The 22,457-nt window shown below is 41.7% G+C and overlaps 1 protein-coding gene across 6 annotated transcripts in view; it reads left to right on the forward strand.

The window, feature by feature from the left end:
* ATP2C1 (ATPase secretory pathway Ca2+ transporting 1) overlaps positions 1-22,457 on the forward strand; it is a 116,470-nt gene that overhangs the window by 12,924 nt on the left and 81,089 nt on the right. For 2 of the 6 annotated variants that reach the window (XM_084754374.1, XM_084754372.1), the window contains exons 1-2: positions 13,933-14,158; positions 14,443-14,625. The exons of 1 other annotated variant lie outside the window; for it this stretch is intronic. Coding sequence is in view for 2 of the 5 variants with exons in the window: in XM_084754372.1 (XP_084610498.1) it covers positions 14,620-14,625 (6 nt within the window). In the remaining 3 variants the exon portion in view is untranslated. Of the gene's footprint in view, positions 1-13,932; positions 14,159-14,442; positions 14,626-22,457 lie in introns of those variants that run through there. 3 more of the 6 variants (XM_084754375.1, XM_084754373.1, XM_084754376.1) reach the window with 2 other exon arrangements.

Consider the following 22,457-nt stretch of genomic DNA (forward strand, 5'->3'; position numbering starts at 1 on the left):
CAGCCTTGTCTCTGGTTTTAGTGGAATTGCTTTAAGTTTCTTTCCTGTTAATGTTGGGTATTGTCTTGCTTCTTATTAATCATGTTTAGGTATGCTCTTTGTACCCCTGATGTCTCCAGTACTTTTATCACGAAGGGTGTTAGATTTTGTCAAAAACTTTTTCAGCATCTGGTGAGATGATCACGTGGATTTTTCCCTCTCAGTTTGTTTATATGGTGTATTACTTTGATAGATGTTTGTATATTGAACCATCCCTGAATCCCTGGGATAAGGCCTACTTGATCATGGTGGATGCTATTTCTGATGTGTTCTTGGATTTTGTTTGTGAGTGTTTTAATGAGTATTTTTACATCAAGGTGTATAAGGGAGATTGGTCTGAAATTCTCATTCTTTGTAGAATCTGTGTGGCTTAGGTATCAGGGTGACTGTGGCCTCATAAAATGAATTTGGCAATGTTCCTAGTGTTTCTATTTTGTGGAATACTTTGAGGGGTATTGGTATTATTTATTCTTTGAAAGTCTGGTAGAATCCTGTTCTAAAACCATCTGGCCTAGGGCTTTCTTGGGTTGGCAGACTTTTAATGACTGCTTTTATTTCCTTAGGGGTTATAGGGCTCTTTAAATTGTTTACCAGATATTGATTCAATTTTGGTAAGTAATGTCTGTCTGGAAATTTATCCATTTCATTTAGATTATCCAAATTTGTGGAGTACAGGTTTTTGCAATAAGACCTACTGATTCTTTAGATTTCCTCAATGTCTGTTTTCATTTATGATTTTGTTAATTTAGATACTGTCTGTCTGCCTTAAGTTAGTTTGGCTAAGGGTTTGCCTATCTTGTTGATTTTTCTCAAAGCCCCAGCCCTTGGGTTTGTTGGTTCTTTGTATTGTTCTCTTTGTTTCTATTTTATTCATTTCAGCCCTGAGTTTGATCTCCTACCATCTACTCCTCCTTGGTGTGTTTGCTTCCTTTTATTCTAGAGCTTTCCTGTATGTTATTAAGTCACTAATGTGAGATCTTTCCAATTTCTGTATGAAGGCACTTAGTGCTATGAACTTTCCTCTTAGCATTGCTTTCATTGTGTCCCATAGATTTGGGAAAACTGTGCCCTTATTTTCATTGAGTGCTGTAAAGTCTTTTTTTTTTTTTTAATTTCTTCCCCAACTCAGTGATCACTGAGTAGAGAGTTGTCTAGTTTCCATGAGTTTGTAGGATTTCTGTTGTTGTTGAAGTCCAGCTTTAATCCATGGTGGTCTGATAGGATACAAAGAGTTATTTCAACTTTCTTGTATATGTTGAGGTTTACTTTGTAACCAACGGTATGGTCAGTTTTGGAGAAGATTCATTGAGGTGCTGAGAAGAAGGTATATTCTGTGTGTGGGTGAAATGTTCTGTAGATATCCATTAAGTTCATTTGATTCATAGAGTTAGTTAGTTTCATTGTTTCTGTTTTGTTTCTGTCTTGAGGACTGGTCCAGTGGTGAGAGTGGGGTACTGAAGTCTCCCATTATTACTGTATGGGGTTTGATGGGAGGTTTAGACTTTACTAGTGTTTCTTTTACAAATGTACACGCCCTTGTGTTTGGGCATAGATGTTCAGAATTGAGATGTCGTCTTGGATTTTTCCTTTGATGGGTATGAAGTTGCCTTCCCTATTTCTTTTGATTAATTTTCATTGAAAGCCTATTTTATTAGATATTAGAATACCTATTCCAGCTTGCTTATTGGGTCTGGTTGCTTGGAACATGTTTTTTCAGCCCTTTACTCTGAGGAAACATCTATCTTTGTTGCTGAAGTGTGTTTCTTGTAAGCAGAAGAATGATGGATCCTGTTTTCTCATCCACTCTCTTAGGCTGTGTCTTTTTATTGGGGAACTGAATTCATTGATTTTGAGAGATATTAATGACCAATGGTTGTTAATTTGATGTTGGTGATGTGCATCTGTGCGTATGTGTGTGTGTGCATGTGTGTGCAAGTTTTTTTTAAGACAGGGTTTCTCTGTGTAGCCTTGGTTGTCCTGGACTTGCTTTGTAGACCAGGCTGGCTTTGAACTCACAATGATCCACGTGCTTCTCCTCCTGAGAGCTGGGATTAAAGGCGTGCACTATCACTGCCTATTGTATATGTGAATTTTTGCTAGTGCAGAATTATTTATTTCCTGTGTTTTATTGGGTGTAGTTAACCTCCTTGGGTTGGATTTTTTCTTTTAATATTTTCTGTAGATCTGGATTTGTGGATAGATGTTGTTTAAATTTGATTTTGTCTTGGAATATCTTGTTTTCTTCGTCTATGATTGAGAGTTTTGCTGGGTATAACAGTTTAGATTGGCATCCGTGGGCTTTTAGGGATTGTGGGACATCTCTTTAAGCCCTTCTAGCTTTTAGAGTTTCTTTTGAGAACTCTAGTATAATTCTGATAGGGCTGCCTTTCTATGTTACTTGGCCTTTCCCTCTTGTAGCTTTTAATATTTTTTGTTTTGTATTATAAATTTGGTGTTTTGATTATTATGTGGCAGGAGGATTTTTTTCCCTTGGTCTAATATAAGTGGTGTTCTGTAAGCTTCCTCTATGTCAACTTCCAAGAAAACCTGCCCTCGATGCGGGTACAGCATTTTAAAAAATGGTCTTACACTGTAATACACAAGATTCCATGTCATAGATTCATCAAAGAGATGGTCTACAGGGTCTATCCTGAGCAGCAGTGCCCAACCGCACTGAGGGAAGGGAGGCATGCATTTGTTCTTTTCCTCTTCTGGTGTGTTTTGTAAATAGAGTGAGGTAGATTGGAGATGTTCTAGTGCTGGCAAGTCTCAGAGGTTCTCGCCTCTCTGGCCCCATTTATCTTTGAAAAGGGGTTTTTATTTGCAAAGGGATTGTTTGCAAATACAATAGATTTCAAGCTCCTATATTAGCTTAATTAATATTAAACACACCGTTCACTATTCTTTTAACCAAGCAAGTTAACTCGTAGAGGGTAAGAGCAGGTTATTGCCATTAAAGACCACACAGTAGAAAAATTATAACTGCACTAAAGGAAGTCTTTAAAAATTCATTAAGAAGTAATCAAGCTTTTGCAAACCCATCTGTTATTTGCAGTTATAACAGTTTACTGTAACTTGCCCGATACCCTGTAAAAAGTCACCTTTATATTTACTTTTCTCGCTGTGCTCGCTGCTCATGCCTGTGGAGGCCCAGCTTTTCTACGGCTCCTCTTCTCAGCAGAAGCTATTGCATCCATAGATAACCGCTTTTGAAATGTAAGCGGTGTTTCTAATTGTGTCTGTACCATCATCTGTGCCACAATATTTATCACTCAACTAGGCCATGGTTTATAAATAAAAACAGCAAATTATAGAAACACATTAGCTTTATGTAGCAAATGTTTGTGTGTGTGTGTGTGTAGGAATGTGCATACCAGTGAGTACGGGTGCCAATCAGATCCCCTAGAACTGGAGTTACAGGTGGCTTTAAGCCACTTGATGTGGATTTTGAAAACTGAACCTGAGACCTCTGCAAAGCAATATATTGCTCTTCTTAACATTACGTATCGGATCCCCGTCCCCCACCCAGAGCTAAAGTTAGAGGTGCTTATGATCCACCTGATGTGGCTGCTGGGAGGTGAAGCCAGGCACTCTGGAAGAGTGGCATGCTCTCTTAACTACGGACCCATCTCTCTAGCCCATGAGAGATTTTACAATGTTTGAACGGGGGCGGGAGATGGCTCGGTGGTTGAGAACACTGGCTACTCTTCCAGAGGACCTGGGTTCCTTTTTCAGCACTGTCATGGTGGCTCACTGCCATCTACAATTCTGGTTCTAGGGAACCGCATACTCTCTTCTGGTTTCTCAGGGCACCAGGCAAACAAGTGCTGCATAGACACACATGCAGACAAAAACAAAACAAAACAAAAACCCCACACCAAAAACCAACCAAACATCTGCATACACATAAAATAAAAATCCCAAAAAGGCACTGAATAGAGTGAAACCTTCCCTCTTGCTCTGTCTCCAATTCAATATTTACATGTCTTAAAAAATCATTATTGCTTCTTGATACATAACTAAAACTTTTTTTTAAATGAAAGTATTTCCATGGGGAGGATCTAGTTTCAAGAGAATGGCATTTTCTATTTACTTTGTAGAAAAAAAAAAACCTCCTTCTTTCATCTTACTGGTCTGGCTAAAACGCCTGATAACCTCTGGTCAATGAGGCATTGTTTAAAAGGTCCAGCCAGGAAACAAAGGCTGGCTTCATAGCTGGAGTCACGATGCTAGCTCTAACCACAGCACTGCTCTCTATCTTTTGTCTTTACTGCTCAAAGCGTGGCTGGTGTGATGTGCAGAGGGGCCTACAAGGGGGAGAAACAGGATCCCTTTATGAGCATCGTGTGCTTTCCTCTCCTGTGGCCAATAGGCATCTACTTGAAGGACTTTCAAGTCTTACGTGATGTAAGGATGGCGGAGAGAGTTTAAATACTGATAAGCACCCTGACTGTGTTCTTTGGAATTAAAGACTACTTACCATGATCAAACCAGTCTTTAGATGAATGCTTTATGCTTCTTGCAAATCAGCGCTCAAACCTAGGCAGGCATTGGAATTACCCGAGGGACTAATTAAAACATAGACTACTGGGCTTCACCCTCAGAGTTACTAATTCAGTAGGGCTGGATAAAGCCCAAGAATTTGCCTTCCTAACAAGTTCCCAGGTGGCAGGGACCCCGTTTTTGAGAACTGCTGATGGAGGCCATTTGATGGTGTGTATTTTTTTTTTTTTTTAGAATCAGAGCTCATACGGGTTGCCATACCTTCTCAAGAATAGCCTGGGTGCCACTTAGGAAGATATAATACCATTGTTAATGCCAGGGGAACAGTAATGAGGACTTACATCTTGGAAAGTTCTTAATTGACCATTTTCAACTACGTCAGTCCCATGCCAAGCATTACATAATACTTACTAATGCAAGCAATGATTAGGCAGTTTCTTTGCTCTAAGACTCTACCATACATAGTCATATCTGTCTACTTCTTTTTAAAAAATAGATGTTTACCGATTAAAACTTGAAGGGGCAACTGGGAACTTTAGTTGTGGCTTTAAACTTTGGGACATCAGAAGGGTAGAACAGTTGTCCTGCCCTCTATATATGATCCAAATGAAAGCCACCATGAAGACTTAATATTAAAAAAACAACAACAAATTTCCCTTGCTTCTACTCTGCTTCATATATAAAAGGATGTAAAGACGCAGAACAATTTAGCTGGAAAGATGAACTTAGTATTGCTGATACTTCTGAGTGGCTCTTAGATCCTAGACATATGTTTAGTGTGCACCTTGTTGATTTTTTTTCAATAGAGCACGATTATGAACATGTCTCAATTACCTACTGAATAATCTCTCTAAAATACTTGTCTCTGCTTATTTATTCATAAGATTACACTCTCATTTTAGCAGCCCTTTCCAACTCTGAGGAGGTAAACCCAAGAGAAATTTTGAAAAGCTTCTGCTTGGAGCACAAATTCCCCAGTAATGGTATTTGAAGGTTAAATAAAAACAAACAAGCAGATTGTAGACAATAACCGAGGACAGCCAAGAAAGACAATGGCTATATAATTAAATAATATAGTTTTGACTGTCATCAAGGGAGCTTTAGGACAAATGTCCTGGATTCTGGAATTAGTCCCTTTCAAGGCTGTATGAAGTGAATAGGGCCAGACATGAGTAAAACAAGATAGTGAGCTGAGGGGAAATTCAGTAAGCTGAGTAGCATCTTGTGTACTCCCTAGCAGGGCACCCTGGAAATATGTAGGAAATCAAAGATGGACATTCGGCTTTTACACCAGACAGGAAAAAAAAAACACCCTTGTGCAAGGAGCATCACCTGTGAGAGTCACAGCTTCACGAGCTCTAAGAAGCAAGTGATCTGTTTGACTCACAGGCTTATGAGGACTGAGCCTAATCACCTCGTAGAATTGCTTTATCTCTAGAGAAAAATACTTAAACAAATGTCTCGTTTGGGTTGTTCAGTGAAAATTGATGTTTAATTTTTTTCTAAAATTAAATGCTTTAATCAAATGTGATATCTTGGCATTTCCCCCTTCCCAGCACATCTGCACTTTCCCACGGTGTCAATGAGCCAGTAGGGTGGTATAGCTCAGCAGTAGAGTCCACTGAGGCCTTAGCTTCAATCCCAAGTATTCTCTCCTGTTAAACCAAACCAAACAAAAAGCCAGGCGTGAGCATTTAAACTAGGAATCAACGTGTGTAAGGCATTCTAAAAATCCCAAGTGGTATAGGTTTTTACTTGCCCTAAATAGATAATAAAAACCAGTAGATGAATGAATCCTATATAGCTAACCATCTTTAAGTTTGTTGGAAGACAAATTATGTAAGGCAGGGTACACACTCAACTTCAGTTTCCATTTCTGTTGTAGAATCTGCCACTATAGTCACTAGTTAAGAAAAAAGAAAAGAAAGAAAGAAAAGCAAAAACCCGGACAACCTGGGATAAGGGTTCAGTGTGGTTGTAAGATTCTTGCTTAGCATGTAAGAGGTCCTGAGTTTAAACCTCAGCTTGGAACAACAACAACAACAACAACAACAACAACAACAACAAAGCAAACCAAACCAACAAAAGAAACAAAAAGTGTCAGTGCTCCCAACTACATAAAGAACAACATGCCTAAATGTCACTTTATTTTTCAAGAATGCAAACATCCCTAATTAGAATTAAGAAAACTTATTCATAGAACCACTGAAGTCAATAGCCAAGTTTTTACTTTACTTGTTAATAAAGCTTTTTAAAAAAGTACCCTTAAGCCAGGCGAGGTGGCACATGCCTGTAATCCCAGCACTGGGGAGGCAGAGGCAAGGGGATTTCTGTGAGTCTGAGGCCAGCCTGGTCTACAGAGTGTTCAGGTCAGTCAAGGCTACACAGAGAAAGCCTGTCTGAACAAACAAAGAAACAAACAAACAAAAACAAAAAACCAACCAAGCAACCAAACCAACCAATAAGCCATACCCTTATTTCAGACGTCTCACATCTTATTCTGTGCCCTCCCATCAACACTGCCTTAAGCATTTTTAATGACTGGCACGGCACTGTCATTTGATGATGTCACATGCCATACTGCATTAAACCCTTTGCATTCTTATAGGAATAATCAGCTAAATTTTAACCTTTGTATCTAGTTATTTTTTTTCTCATTCTATCTACCAACTTGGATGCCTCTAGTTACAAACAGCAGAGAATGTGGTGTATTATCTATTACAGGAAGCTCAGGGCGCACCAGGCTCCAGGTCGGTTGTAGGCTTAGCCATACATTAAGGAAGCTGGTCACCCCCCCCCCTCCACTACTTTGCATCCTTGCTGTTCATTTCTCACTATAGACGTGTGGAAAGAGGGATGCTAAGATGGTTGTTGCCCTCTCAAGCACTCAGCATCATTTGGATGTCTTGTTCAATCACAGAGCTTTGAATTTACCCTGAGGCTTTCTGGCTCAGTTGGTCCCAGTAAGATCTGAGAATGGGCACTTCTGCTGAGTTCACAGGTGCTGCTGCTGCTGCTGCTGCTGAGACTGGCACTGAGTGGCACTGAGAGGCCTGGAAGGGTGTGGGCATTTGAGGGTCACTCCTAATGTTCATGCAGTATATATTTTATCACTTGTTGTACAACACGGAGATCTCTTTGCTCCCCACCTTCCAAAGGGCCTGATGTAATTTCTAGTTTGTGAAACTTTTCTGGACCAGAACACTTCCATTTATACCACCAATAATCCCAGCAGCTGATGTATCAGTTCCTTTGAAAAGCGCTGTGTCGGGCTGTTTGAACTAGGAACAGATCAAGTCTCAAATCTTCAGCATATTCCCAGATTCTAGAAACATCTCCACTGCCTTGTCACCTGTGATTACACATTTCACTGTAATAAGAACATTTGGCAACATTAAATTATTTTTAATATCTCCTAATGTAGGATATAGGTATTTAGGCACTGCTTCTTATAGCCAAAAACCAAAAATAAAGTTACCTGAAGGTATATTGTAAAGGCTTTTGGTTTTCCATATAATCTTTATTTGTGACAAGGAACTTTCTAGCCTGAAGGTTTTAACAAGTTGCTTGTGTTGCAGAAACTCTTCCCTGCTGATTTTGGATTTGTGTTTCTCCCTTCTTTCTCTCAGGTCATATTGCTAAATTGTAATTCCTTCTTCTAAATCAACTATCTTTTAAACCATCTCTTTGCGGTGGAGTCCATATTTTGGACAGCATGGTGACAGGCTGTAAAAGTACATTTGAATGACTGATTTGGGCTAAACTTCAGAATTCTCATAAGCCTTGGGCTATTTTCTCTCTTGAGTATCTCCCTCTCTACTTTATTATCATAATGGCCCCTTTTCTCATTTATTTGCACAATAGGAAACACAGTAGAGAGAAATGATTTCTGCGGGGGGCATGGAAGGACATAGGACAAGTTTGGGCAAAGGAAAAAATATATATATTGACTTGTAGTTGAAGTAGAAAATTTTGATGTATAGAATGTGCTTTTTTGAAGGTAAGAGGAAATACAAGCTTTTCCCAAAGCTCTTGTAGACCAGAGTGCGGCAGGACAAAGAGGCTGAAATGTTTCCCACATGCAAAGAGAAGGCCTCGAGTGGAGAGAAGAGGCCTAGTGATAACTGCAGACACAGTAGGTGGCCTGCCAACTTGATGCCAAACTCTCACTGCTGACAGCCATGCCACCAGCAAAGCTTCAGTGAACAGACTCACCGGCAGCTGCTCAAGTTCCTTGGCTACTCTAGAGCCTGCTGCTTCCTCACCACTGTCTTGAGTAGGAACCAAGAGTGTGTTCTTTAACCCCTGAGAGCGTGGCAGAAAACTACACCAAGGCTAAAAAGCACGTTGGGTTTTGTCAGGCATTGATATGCATGACATCAAAATCCAAAGGCCAGGCAAAGCGGAGGTTTCCTATGTGCAAGGAAGTGTGCCCCTCAGCATTGTTGGTTTCCAATTTTAAGCCATTAGTTGGGTTCAACATCTACAATTTTCTGTTTTGAGCAGTGCTTGATACTGTTCAGGACTTACTCCTAGTCTGTAGATGAATGTTACATTGTTACATCCTGAACATCCCTTAAGTCCCCTTCCCTTGCTCTACAGCAAACCTGAGTAGCAAAGTCCTTCATTTATTCCACAATAAATACTTAGAATAACAACCTTTCAGATTATGCACTTATTCAGCAACTCTTCACACACACACACACACACACACACACACACACACACACACACACACTTTACTATAGTCAAATGTTTTAGGGGCAGAGATGAACTACGGAAGTTTGATAATCAGATAGGATGGCATTTCCTTTCTTCTGTAATTTTGGGGCTAGGAATTGAGCTAGGGCTTGGTGCAGGCTAGACGCAGGCCTACCTACCAGTGAGCTACAGCACCAGCTCTCAGGATGATATCTTTTAAGCGGGTACATTGGCATTTCGCAATAAGTCTGAAGGTTTACAGAGCTGGGATACTGTGTGTCTATTTTACATGGAAATCATGAAGTCTTGAGCTGGCTCTTGGCTGGCTTCTCACATCCATCTTGTTTTACTTTTTCCCCTTTCTTATCCTCAGCTGCACCCCTTGGCATGTTCATCTCCAACACAGAAGACTGTAACAATTCTAAATATCACTCTAAGGTTCAGACTCTGTGAAATGGGGAGTCATACTCAGGGGAAACTTTAGAAATAAAGGTTAAAAGTATAAAGTTCCCCAGTGTCGTTGTCTCAGGCTCATCAAATATTTCACATTTTGAATGCTATTAAATGTGCATGAGCCTATGGAATTCTGTGGGAGATAAAATATTTGCAAAGTATTTAGGGATCTATGTGCAATTAAACTGACCAAACACAGGTAACTTGTATTTAATCCCTTCAACTTTTACATTATTGCCTTCAACTTTTACTGTAACGCTGCAAAAAAAAAAAAAAAAAAAAACCCAACAAAAAAAAACCCCAAAAACATGGAATCAAGCAGATTTATAGTGGTTCTGGAAGGCAGCTGTTAGACACTGATTTCATGTGACATTCTTTGCAGTGACCTATTTCCTCATACATGACATTTCACTTGCCCTTTATTGTATAAGAAAAAGTCTGTTGTATAGTTGGAGTAGATTAATTTACAAAAAGAGCTGTGTGTCTTTCTATCTTTTAGAGAAATGTTCAATTTCTGGAGTCTGGGAAGATAGCTCAGTCAGTAATACACTTGTCTTGAAAGCTTACTGAGTTCTATCTCCAGCTGAGCACGGTGGCACGTGCAGGTAATTCCATCACCGGGAAGGCAGAGACGGAAGGATCCCTGGGACTTGCTGGCCATTCTGTTTAGGTTGAGTGGGGAGCCCCAGGCCAATTATAGACCTGCCTTAAAAGAGGTGAAAGGTGTTTCTAAGGATGGTACCCAAGGTTGGCTTCTACACACACACACACACACACACACACACACACACACACGAGCATACATACATACACATAAACATGATCAGTAATCTTTCTAGACCAACTGTGTGGTTAGTGAACTTCAAGGCACATATCTTTGCTGGCTTACTTTTCCTAGGACATAGGAGAACTATTAAATTTTGATGCTTTTTTTTTTCAAATTATGTTAAAAGTTTAAAAGAAGACATTAGCTGAGGAGAGATTTAAAAATAACTTTTCTTAAGTTTTAAAATCCATATTTTTTATCATCTGGACTTATAAAAATGGCAGATGTCATACTTGACAATGCATGTCCATTATTGGATTAAAAAATAGTCTAGGCTAACTTATAAGAGTGTTTTGTCTTCATTTAATTTAAATGTTCATTTTTATTATATAATTTAACAGTAAAACAAGGTAGTTCATATCCTCTTAGAATAAGACACATATGAATAACATTGGAGCATCAGGAGCATTTCCCCCCACTCATCCTGAATTGTAACTTTTTCCCCAAAGAAAAGAAGCCTCTCAGTTCTCCTCTTATCATTGGTGTAACTACTTTTCTTTTTCATCTCCTCACCCCACTTTTCTTTTTTGGTGGTGCTTAAGTTTGAATCAAGTGCCCCACCACACCCTCAGCTCCATTTAATTTTGTAGGTTAAATATTCAAAACAAAAGGAGTAAGACCCACATTTTAGGCGGTTGATTTCTTTTTCTTTTTCTTTCTCTTTCTTTCTTTCTTTCTTTCTTTCTTTCTTTTTTGGTTTTTCGAGACAGGGTTTCTCTACATTATCTTGGCTGTCCTGGACTCTCTCTGTAGACTAGCCTGGCCTCAAACTCACAGCAATCTGCCTGCCTCTGCTTCCCAAGTGCTGGGATTAAAGGCGTGCGCCACCACGCCACAGGAGGTTGATTTCTAAGGGAACATTAGGGGGCTGCTTTCAAGGAAGCTTGGATGTCTTCTATTCCATGGCCACCAGGCTCACTGTAGCTACTCTTCTGCTTGTTTATGTAACAAGCTTATACCTTGGCAACGCTTGCACTTCATATATTGTCTTCAATTGGTTTTTCAGTCCCTTCCAACAATTTTGCTATGTAAGGGGGGAAAGGGGGAATTTACACCTGTGCGTGTGTTGTACACTTATAGCTCACTGTATTTTAGTACCTCTATCGCACGTTGAGGTGGGAAACGGCTACAGAAGGGTCCAGCATGCTCTGAGGAGGAAAGGAGAGAGGAGAGCATTTCTGAAGTTTGTGACCTGCTACCCTGGCTTTAATAGTATTAATTAAAGCTTTAGTATATAAATTATATGTATACACATAATGCTCACTTTCAAAGGTAGGAGATAGAAATTGATGTTACTGATGTTGCCTAGTGTGGGATAGTAATTTGGTACAGAATAGAAAAACCATCCCAAGCAATACACACGTTTCAGCAAATTAGTCCAATAACTAACCATAAAAATGTCCTAATTTTCTTTTCTTTTCTTTTTCTTTTTTTTTTTTGAGACAGGGTTTCTCTGTGTAGCCTTGGCTGTCCTGGACTCGTTGTAGACCAGGCTGGCCTCAAACTCACAGCGATCCGCCTGCCTCTGCCTCCCGAGTGCTGGGATTAAAGTCGTGGGCCACCACGCCCGGCCCTAATTTTCTTTTTAAAGGTTTATTTGGCTTCCACTTCCCAATCCAGTCCATCGGTGAGGGAAGCCACGGCAGGACCCTGGCGGCAGGAAGTGGAGCACGGCCTGAGAAGCACTGCGTGTTGGCTTGCTCTCCATGGCTCGCTCAGCCTGCCATTTTCTATAACCCAGGATCATCTATCTGCTTATGGGTGGCACTGCCCGTAGTGATCTGGGCACTCCTGCACCAATCACTTCAGAAAATGCCCCACAGCCTTGCCTGCAGGCCAACCTGACAGAAACATTCTCTCAATGGAGGTTCCATCTTATCAGACGGCAAGAGCCGTATCAAGCACAACAATGAAATTACTTTTTCCCTAAGTCTATATATGAATTCTAAGCATTTATATAATGTAATTTTATAAACTTTATGTTTTAAATTGTGCTTGTAGCATTAATGTTTCTCTAAGTAATAACTCGTACAAACTGTAAGACTGAGCACGAGACAGCAAATTTATTATAAAAGCCACAGGCTTATACCACTGGGCATACAAACATCACTAAGCATACATATCAAAGTGGAGATAAGGGTTATTATAGATGTTGACAACAGCCTGTCCTCAGAATTTTGGCCATCCTTCTCCGCTTCTATCTCCTAAGGGTGGCATGTACTACTACATCTGGCAAAAGCGTTTTTTTTTTTCTTTCTGTTTTTCAAAATAAAAGCAGTGTCAATCTCGAAGCCGCCCAGAATTTTTGATCCTAAATAGCTTAACAGGCACCTAACAAAGGAAGACAGGCAACTTGGTCCATTATGTTGAGCGTGTGTTGGGAAGCCTGTTTACAGGCATGTAATGGTTAGACATTGAGGAGAAAAACTTATAGCATGTAGGGGCTTTTTTTTTTTTAAGATTGAGGGGGAGGGGCTTTCAGAAGATGCTCAAGAACTGGCCACAGGTGTAGTTCTGCCCTCTAGTGGACATAGGTGAGAGACTGGTTCATGGCTACCTGTGCTCACCAAACTTAGCCAACTAGTCATCAAAAAGCACTTACTGGGGGCTTGTGTGAGGTGCTAAGCGAAAGGCTGACTTGGAAAATGATAAAGGCCAAGGTAATACCGGTTCTTCGGCTTCGATGGCGGGCCGATTGATTTCTGGCTGCTATGCCAGCTCTTCTGAATGAAAAATGTCAGGAGTCCCTCCTCCGGCTGTCCCACTGAACCTCGTCCTCTCGTGACCCCCGGGGCTTCGGGGCACTCCTGAGCAGGATAGAATTTTGGAAACCGCCTCCATGATGACTTGCTCTCACAAGACAAGAGATAGGAGCTAGAGCAGGTGTTTGCAAGCGAGGGGAAGGCAGCTGACAGGAACAGCAGCTTGTCTCTGCGTCGCCCAAGGAGATTGTGACGGCTGCGGGACGGGAGAGACTTCCAGAGCTGTGTAGAGAGCGCCCAGGCGACTCTGGAACACGGCCATGTCTATGCCTAGCTCAACATCACGACCCCGCGGCCTCCTGGAAGGGGACGTGTGGCCTGAGAAGGGGACGGACGTGCTCCTGCCTCTTGTGCCCGCCCGGCGGGTGTGTAGTAAGAGGGCAGACGCCACTCCCAGGGCCCGTGGGGAGCCGCGGGTCCCTCGCGCTTCCCCCCCCCACGGAGCCTCTGCATCCGCGGACAACGTCCATCCCGGCCCGCAGGCTCGGCCCCACTGCACTTCCGCTCCCCGGCGCAGAGAGCTGGAGTGCGCCTGCGCGCGCGCCTCTCCCCGGCGGAAGTGGTAGCGACAAAGCTCGGTGGGCGGCGGGCCGGGTAGTGCAGGGCGCGCCGGGCGGCGGGGAGGGGCGGAGCGCAGGAGGCGGAGGCGGGAGCAGAGCTGCTCGGCGGTGCGCGGAGCCGCGCGGAGCCGGCGGGCCGAGCTTGACGGACCCTTCGCCGCTCGTCCTTCCCCCCCCCCTCCCCGCCGCCGTCCTGCTCGCTCTCCTCAGGACGCGGCTGGGTTCCGTGTGGCAGCGCCGCCGCCGCCGCCGCCGCCGCCGCCAGCAGCGCCGGTTCGCCCGAGGCGCGTGGGGCGCCCCCCGCAGCCCCGCGAGTGAGTCCTCGCAGCCTGGAGGGAGGGAGACGTCTAGGGTATCGGGGAGGTAGCCACTCCTGTCCCTATTTCCAGAAACTTCCAGGTCCTGAGGGAAAGGGGGTGGGGGGAATCCGGGGGAATGTCTCTTGCCCGTAGGGCGCCTCGCGGGCGCCGCCCGGCTGGCAGGGAGGCGCTGCGGGCAGCGCAGGGGGTGGGCTAGGGAGGTGGCGCCTGGGCGGGGGTCGCCCCGCTCCTCTTCCCCCCCATCTCGTCAGCTCCGCTTCTCCTGGTTTCTCTTGCAGATGCTGCTGCTAGGGGTGGTGGGAGCAGCCGTGGGACGCGTGGCCGGGAGCGGGGTTGACAGCCTGGGATTCCGGGGTCTTCTCTTCCTTGTCCTCCTCCTCTCTCTATTCCCAGTGTGGCCGTGGCTGACACTAAAGACTTTGTAGCCATCAACCCGAGTGCAGTTTCGATGGAAAATGAAGGTAAAGGCCCCTGGCAGATGGGTTTGCAACACAGTTGAGGGTGTGGTGGTTTGCTTTTTTTTTTTTTTAAGTTCTCTGTCTTTTCCCACCTTTTAATTAAAAATTTTTTTTTTAAATTTTATTTTCTTTGCATGCGAAATGTCTTGAGGATTTGCTTCCCTAAGGGCATCTAGCTTTTATTTTGGTAACATGGGCATTGCGGGGATTAAGGTTCTGCGGGTGACAGCTTGGTTCTGCTTTCCTGGGAAATGGTTATTTTCTGTAGCATTGGGAATGGGACGGAAGTTTTCATTTGCGATAGCATCTGTGCATGCTTATAGCTAGCTCTTTGAAAGGAGTCAGTGGCTGGGAAGTAGAAACGGGAAGAGAAGACTGGGTCACATCCCTGAATTGCATAGCGAGCTTTGTTAGGGTGTGCGACTGAATTCACTTACAAAAAGATTTTTTAAAATGAATTCTAGCTTTGGAAAAAAATTGTTGTGTTTTTAAACTTACAGATTGAAAAGCAAAACAAAACAAAACAAAACAAAACACTTGAATTAATGAAAATTTCTGAGAATTTCAAAACATTTCCAGGACATTGACAGTGGAACCTGTTTGTCCCTATTACACATTGTGTTTGGACGCATTGGCCTTGTTGGCCTCGTTAACATAATGTTTTTTACTTATAACACGTAGGTTTAAAAATTTCTTGAATAACTGAATAATTGATTTTTCTTCCCTTTTGAACCAACCACCTTTATTGTTTGGATTGACTTCTGGCTTGTGTGTGATCATCTCTTTCTTTTTTTCCTCCCCTTCTCTTTTGACTGGGCTGCAAGATGCTAGAAAAGGTACTTGACAAATGATTGCTTTTTCCCTCCTCCCTTGAATTGTTTGGTTTAAAAATCTTTATTTGGTACACAGGAGATGCAGTTAAGCTGAATGCTTTTTCTGTTGTTGAGAATGTAAGCTTGATTGGCTAAGTAGGGCTTGAAATTTTAAATAAGTGTTTCTCATGGACGCAGTGCTCTGTTGTGTTATTGGAGAACTGTGGCACATGTAGGAAATACGGCTTAGTTTCATTCTGCATGGATAATTGGTGGGATGCATCTTCTGACATTCCAAAGTGTGTGACTGCAGAGGGGTTGCGCTAATTGGGTCTTGAGGAAAAGCCGTTTTTCCCCCCTTCTGGTGTTAGGGAAAATTGTTTTCCTAAGCCCCTTTTCTCTTGCCTTTTATAGATTTAAGAAAGGCAGATTTGTTTTTCATAAGGCCGTGTCAAGTCCATTCATATAGTGGTTTCTATTTAGACATCTCTGTAAGTAGAATCTCAAAGTATGGTACATCTGTGAGCTATTTTCAGAGTATTACCAGATTTAGGGGAGTAGACTGATGTAGGTGGATACTTGGCTGTTGGCTTTCCTTCCTGGTGTCTTAGGAATCAGAGCATGAGTAATGAAGCCAGCGCTCATCTGCTGAGGGGAAGAGGGTGGCTGTTACATAGAAGTGTGTCCGTATTTTATGGCCACACAGGAATGGTGCGGCTTCACAGTCAAAGACGATGAACGTCCTAAAAACTTGAGGGGTTTTCTGCCCCATTATTTTGATGATCAGGAAACTAATATTTTGTTAATCTCTTACTATAATAACATTTTTTTTCTGTTTAAATGTTTGGTTTTTGTTGTTGTTGTTGTTTAGAAGAATTTGTAGATAGCCTAGTCAAAAGCAATTGACTATCTTAAAATAGATCTGAATTTCTTCTCATCTTATAGTTTGTACCCTCTTCTGATTATCAGCAGCTTAGAAAGCGTGGAGCCACAATACTAGACAATCTTGTCCCGATGCAAAGCTGTGTGGCTTGAGGCACATTTCCCCTTTTTTGAGTTTCATCTAAGGTTGGGATGGAAAGAGTGCAGCTCACCAAGTTGAGCTGGGGAGTGAGAAGCACTGCAGACAAGGGGTTGGGAGACGGGAACACTGGAGTTGAAGCACAGTTTGGGGAACGAGGCAGCTCACTGTGAGTGCTGCGTCTCCACATTGTCCTTGTGCAGATTATAAAAGATTTTTGTCCTATGGGTTCTTCATGTATAAAAATAAGGGTAATGGTAGTTGCCTCATGAGAGTGTTGTAGGTCTCAAAACAGCATCTGGCATACAATAGGTAATAAATGTTAATCGTAAATAGCCTAGTCCACTGTTTGATGCATAGTGTTAAGCCACCTGGCATTAATGTCATGACAATTCATTGTTGGAATGGGAACAGTAGTGGCCAAAATTCTCAGAATGAAGTTGTTGCTGTTTAGCATCGGCTGGGTTTAAGGAATTTTCTGTAGAGTTGGAGTTTTAAATAGAGGTTAGGCTTCCACCAAGCCATGGTAGGAGTAGGAGGGAAGCAGTTTTCCCTGTCCCCAAAATCTGACCCTGTGCGTCTGTGCTTTCTCACCTTCTAAATTAATTGTCTGTGAATGGGATATTGCCATCCTAGAGGGTTGGCATAGTAAGTGAAGCCAGAGAATGGTTGACACAGCTTTAATGAGCGATTAAGCCATGTTACTGTTGTCCAGAGAGAGTTTTCCAGTAGGTGGGCAGATAAGTTACACTGTTAGGTGTGAACTATCTGATAGTGGTGTCTGCATGGAAAGAGTTCTCAACAGTTCTGTTTACAGTGCTTACATCCTGGGAGGAGATGGCTTTGTCCATTTACTTCAAACTTCCACAGTAGAGGATTTACTTCGGCATTTGATTTTGATTCTTCTAAGTCCCTCCCCCACTTAAACTTTTTCACGAAAGTCTGACCTATTTTTAGCCAGTCTCCTGGATGTTTCATGTATACTTCCTACCAGTCAGTAGGAACATTCAAGGCCTTAGTTTATTTCCAGAAATTTCAAGGATTGAGTCCTAGACACAAATATTGGGATTTTTTTCCTTGTGTCTAAATCCTTTAAAAATCATTTTAACATACTTATTATAAGTCTACATTAACAAGGTAACTATCACTTAGTGAGATAATACATCTTTTCCGTTTTTAAATAGTTGTTGTTAGTTTAAAGGATGGCTTATTAGACAAGACATTTCTAGCTGGAAGGTTTTGCAGATAATTTTCCTCCCTTCCTGTTAACTGGGTTAGTCTTTTTAACAAATCTGACTTTTTCTAAAGAGCTTTTCTAAGAGTTTGATGTGTTTTTAATACTGCTTGAATGTGTCTATCACTCTTGAGTAGAGATGTAATAATCTTCAGGATTTCAGGAAAGGCTGCATCCAGCTAGAAGACAACTCCATATCTTTTTTGATGTCATTTGTATTTATACTTTTTAAAGTAGTTTGACATTCAATTTCAAATGGTTATCCTGGAATGTCTCAAGGAAGTACTGTGTTAGGACAGCTGGAGGGACAATAGGATGTAAAGAGCAGAAGGAAAAGAAAGCCCTTTAGTTTTATTCCAACCCATGAAAGTATCTTAAGTCTCCAGGTGTGGAAAATGTAATTTATTTTATTTGTAGTATTGTCTCTAAGGTACTCTTAATTGGTTTATTAAAAAGGCCTGAAACTAAAAGAGTGTGTAAGAACATTTTTTAAACGGTAGAGAATATTGCAGAGTTTGTAAGTAATAGACTCAATAGCCTTTAGAACTTTTTTTTTTAACACATTGTGTGTGTGTGTGTGTGTGTGTGTGTGTGTGTGTGTGTGTGTGTGTGTATTTATGTGTTTCTTACTAAAACTGGAGACACTGGTTTAGCTAGGCTGGTTGGCTAGTGAGCTGCAGGGATATTTATTTCCCTATCTCCAGCATGGGTTCCAGACATGCCTTCTGCTGTACCCAACTTTTCTGTGGTTGCTGGGATCTGAACTCAGGTTCCCATGCTCGTGAAACAGATACTTTAGGAACTAAAGCATCTCCTGAGCTCTAGATTAGCTTAATATTCTTACCATTTAATGTCAAGAATTTAGCTCTGTTAATTGAAACATTATGAAACAAAATAGTTGTCTGGGGAACACACCCCCAAGGCCCAAAGGTTCTCTTTGGAGATCTTACTTAACCAGGATATGTTTAACAAAGTTGAGTTTTGTTTAAAGGTGGCAAGAATACCATATCTTTCTAGTAAAGTAAATTAGGGTGAGTTTTAAATTGCCCCTTTGTTACAGGTAAAAAGCTAGCTTCTTGTCTAGAGGGTGGTAGGGCATGTGTTTAATCCCAGCATTTGGGAGGCAGAGGCAAGCTGATCTCTATGAGGTTGAGGCCAGCCTGGTCTACAGAGCGAGTTCCAGGACAGCCAAACAGCCACCTTGTCTCGGGGTTAAGGGGGGCAGGAAGATAGCTTACAATTAGCTCAAGAGAGTCCTGAATTTACTTTGTGAAAAGCTAGTGCTTTTGTAATGATTTCAAGGTATCCTTTGTGAGGCAGCTTTTTCTGCTTTTCCTGATGTCAAATCGTAAAAAGTAAAACTGGTCAGTGAGCTCTCAGGCAAGTTTCATAATTTCATATAAGAAAAAAATTTCTCTCAACGTATCAGGCTAATTTGATACATTTCTTTATAAATTGTAATGGCCAAGGTTCATATTCACATATTAATTTATATGCATTTGTGGCTGTTTCCTTTGTCTTCTGGCTTTAAGTTGTTGTAGCAAGAGCATAAGTCTTAGTCTGTAAGCAGATAACTCAGATGGTGTTGAGTTAGGTTCCTGTGGACTGAACTTGTGATGCAAAAAAGTTTGAAATGGAAAAAAGGCTAGAGATTTGGACAGTGATTAAAGGGGTAAAGAACATTGTGTAGGGTGGCTGTCACTGACATCTAATTTGTCTCTGCTTGCTTGCTTTTTCTGCTGCAAAAAAGAATTAGAGAAGGTAGGCGCTGCACTTATGTAGTGTACCTATTACTTATAATTGCTTCAGTGAAGCCTTTTTGGTTTTGCTACGTGGTCACTTTGTAAATGTGCTGACCTTAAGTTGTGTGTCCCTGCTCCCAGGGTACACTCAGAAATCTAACATGACGTTCTTAGAATGACGTGGCAGCATCCTTCTAAAAGATTATTTTAATTTACTCATGTAGAACTATACTCTAGCAGATGTTATGTTGTTTGATATTCAGCCCTTCACAGAAAAACAGAACAGCTGAAGTGGAACATTGGACGGCTTTGTTGTCTGTGCCGTCTTCAGCAGCTCATTGCTTTCCTGGTCAAATCCCCAGCAGCAGGCCCTCAGGAAGGATAATACTTCCTAAGGAATGTCGGAAGAGTTTAGGGCAAAGTTAAGATGCATTCTGGATTTCCTCTCATCCTGTCATCTTTCACTTGTAGAGCTCAGCCATGGATGTCATCATCGTCATTTCATTCATAGATGTTATGATGCCCCCCCCCTTCCCCTCTGTGCATAGTGGTTCCAGTAGGCTTTGCTTGGCTGTTTGAGTGTTTCCTTAGGATTTGCTTTTCTACATCTGAGTTTCTACGTAGGTGGGGGTGGAAATATTTGGCCCAGGCCTTCTTTGGGGTCAGAACTTCCTTGTTCTCTGGTGTGTCATTGCTACATTTCTTCAGAGGAGGCAAAAGCCTTTAATGCCATGAGTGCCAGAAATAACAAATGGTACACTTTGTAAAGGTGTGTAAACCACTCTCTTCTATGTCCTTGTCTTAATGCTTGTGAGGGCTGCTATTGCCCAGAGTTGATTCCTGGCTTGTGAAAGAAATACCTGTGATCCTGAACTCCAGCTTCCTTTCCACCCCAGAAAAAATGTGACCATTGATGACTGCTTTTTGTTTTTGTATTTGTTTTTTTAATGAGTCCTACAGGGCAGTGTGTGGAGAGAGGTTTTAAATCAAATACCAGTTCAGTTGGAAGACCAAGGCTCAAAGTTAATTCTTGTGGGTAGAGACCCACAGGTTGTCTCTTACTCAGGTTGAGCAGGGTCTGGCACATATACATTGTTGGTTGAATGAAATGTTGGCTTTCACTGCTTCTCTCATGTGGGGGTAATTTCACAGTCTAGAGAACACAGCTGCAGCAGTGGGTAGACACCAAGGATGCTGATAAACATTGGCCTATACACAAGTTAGCACGTCCCTCATCCCTCCCCGCTCAAGGCGTTGTTTATCCCCAAATGATGGTGCCTATTGAGAGACACTTTTCTAAACAAAGGCAAGAAATTACTCCTGAGCCTTGGTTTCCTCCACTGCAAAGAGGTGGTGACTATTCTTAGGTTTGTCAGGTTAAATAGGGTCAGTGTGTGCAGGTGTCTAGCAGTCAAAAGCTGCAAAGCAAATGCAGATTTTCTTTAATTTAGTTGAAGGAAAGAGTTAAGAAAATTTTGATCACTGATGTTTTGGCTTAGGATTCAAAGGCTTTAGTATTTGTCTTAGTTCAAAGCTGGATGTCAAGGAAGCCTATAGTAGCTTTTATAGATTAGTGCATTTTTAATGGTTTTATTAGGTATCTGCTTCCTTGATTTGGGATTTTAGCATTTCATAACTTAGTAGTAGACAAAAATACTGGAAGCCCTATTACATATGTAGCTTCTGGTCACTGGGGTTAAATTCTTAATTTTACTTTTAGACCATAATTACATTGCAAGTATTATCTGTTGCTTCTGAATTTTTTAATTTTAAAATCAAGACTAAGGTAGTATAAATTTGTGTTCATGTGTGTAAACACATGCGTGCCTGTATAGGCTGGAAGTGTGTCTTCCTCTTGCTTTCCACCACACTTTTGAGAGAGGGACTTTCACCAAACCAGAACTTGGTATTTCTGTTAGATGGGCTGGTCAGTGAGCCCTGGGATCTTCCTGTCAGCCCTCCCACCCCAGGCCCACCCCACCCCAAGCCCAGCACCAAGGTTACAGATGTGCTCAGCCACAGGTGGCTTCTTCCATGGATGCTGGGGAGGCTGGTAGAGCAGGAACCTTATCCCCTGAGCCATTCCCAGCCCTCTGAACGATTTCTTTGGGAGAATATGCAGACCATCAGGGTCTATAATGCTTTTTTCCCTTTACCCATTTACAAAAATTCCAGTCTGCACCTATTGGAGGCCTGAAGTTATTGTGTATTTAATTTCAGCAAAAACACTTTCCTTCAACGTAAGTGTGTAGCGCTCAGAATTTTCTTTTTATGATAATCATTTATACTTGCCAGTGAACTACTTTTAAGGACTTAGCCGCTCCCCATTGTACCTGTAACTACACATGCTGGCAAGCAGGTGGAAGGTATCACAACAATGACTGTGATTTCATAAGGGTTTGCTTTGCAGTAGCCAGCCAAGTTAAGATCACCAGCTAATTGCTTAATGAAGTGACTGTTGTATAAAATACTGCTAGAAAACATGATGGGTCTAACATTGTTTCTGCAGTTGATGAGAGAGTGGGAGTACAGGTTTCAAGTGCTTAATGTGGGGTAGTAAAAACAGTGACAGCTTTGAAAAAACCCCTCCTCTACCAGATGTCTTCAGTAATTTGTATTAATGAAGGCTGTCTACCTTGTAACTTGATGAAAAGAAATGCCATCTTCTTTCCATAGAGCAATAGAATTCAAGTATGATTATTTGTTGGATGTAAGTATAAATGTCAAAGAAAAGTTTTTCTAAAATTGGCTTACAAAATGTTCTTTTTCTAGCCCAATTCAAGATCCACCTTCCCTTTTAGTTGTCATCATCCTTGCTTCCTGCCATCTGTCTTGTTTTCTATCTTTTCCCCACGCATTGTATGTAAGCTGGACACTTGAAGAGTGTCAGTTTTTGTTTTTAATTGTCCCTTGATTTAAGTTCATTGGATGGTGATTACTCATGATCAGTATGTCTAAGGACTAGTAAAGTTAAGTTCTCTTGATTAAGGCAGTGTCTGCCAGGGTTTTCCACTTAAAGTCAGTTT

Source organism: Acomys minous (genome assembly GCF_964271855.1).
Source record: "Acomys minous genome assembly, chromosome: 13".
Lineage (NCBI taxonomy): Eukaryota > Metazoa > Chordata > Mammalia > Rodentia > Muridae > Acomys > Acomys minous.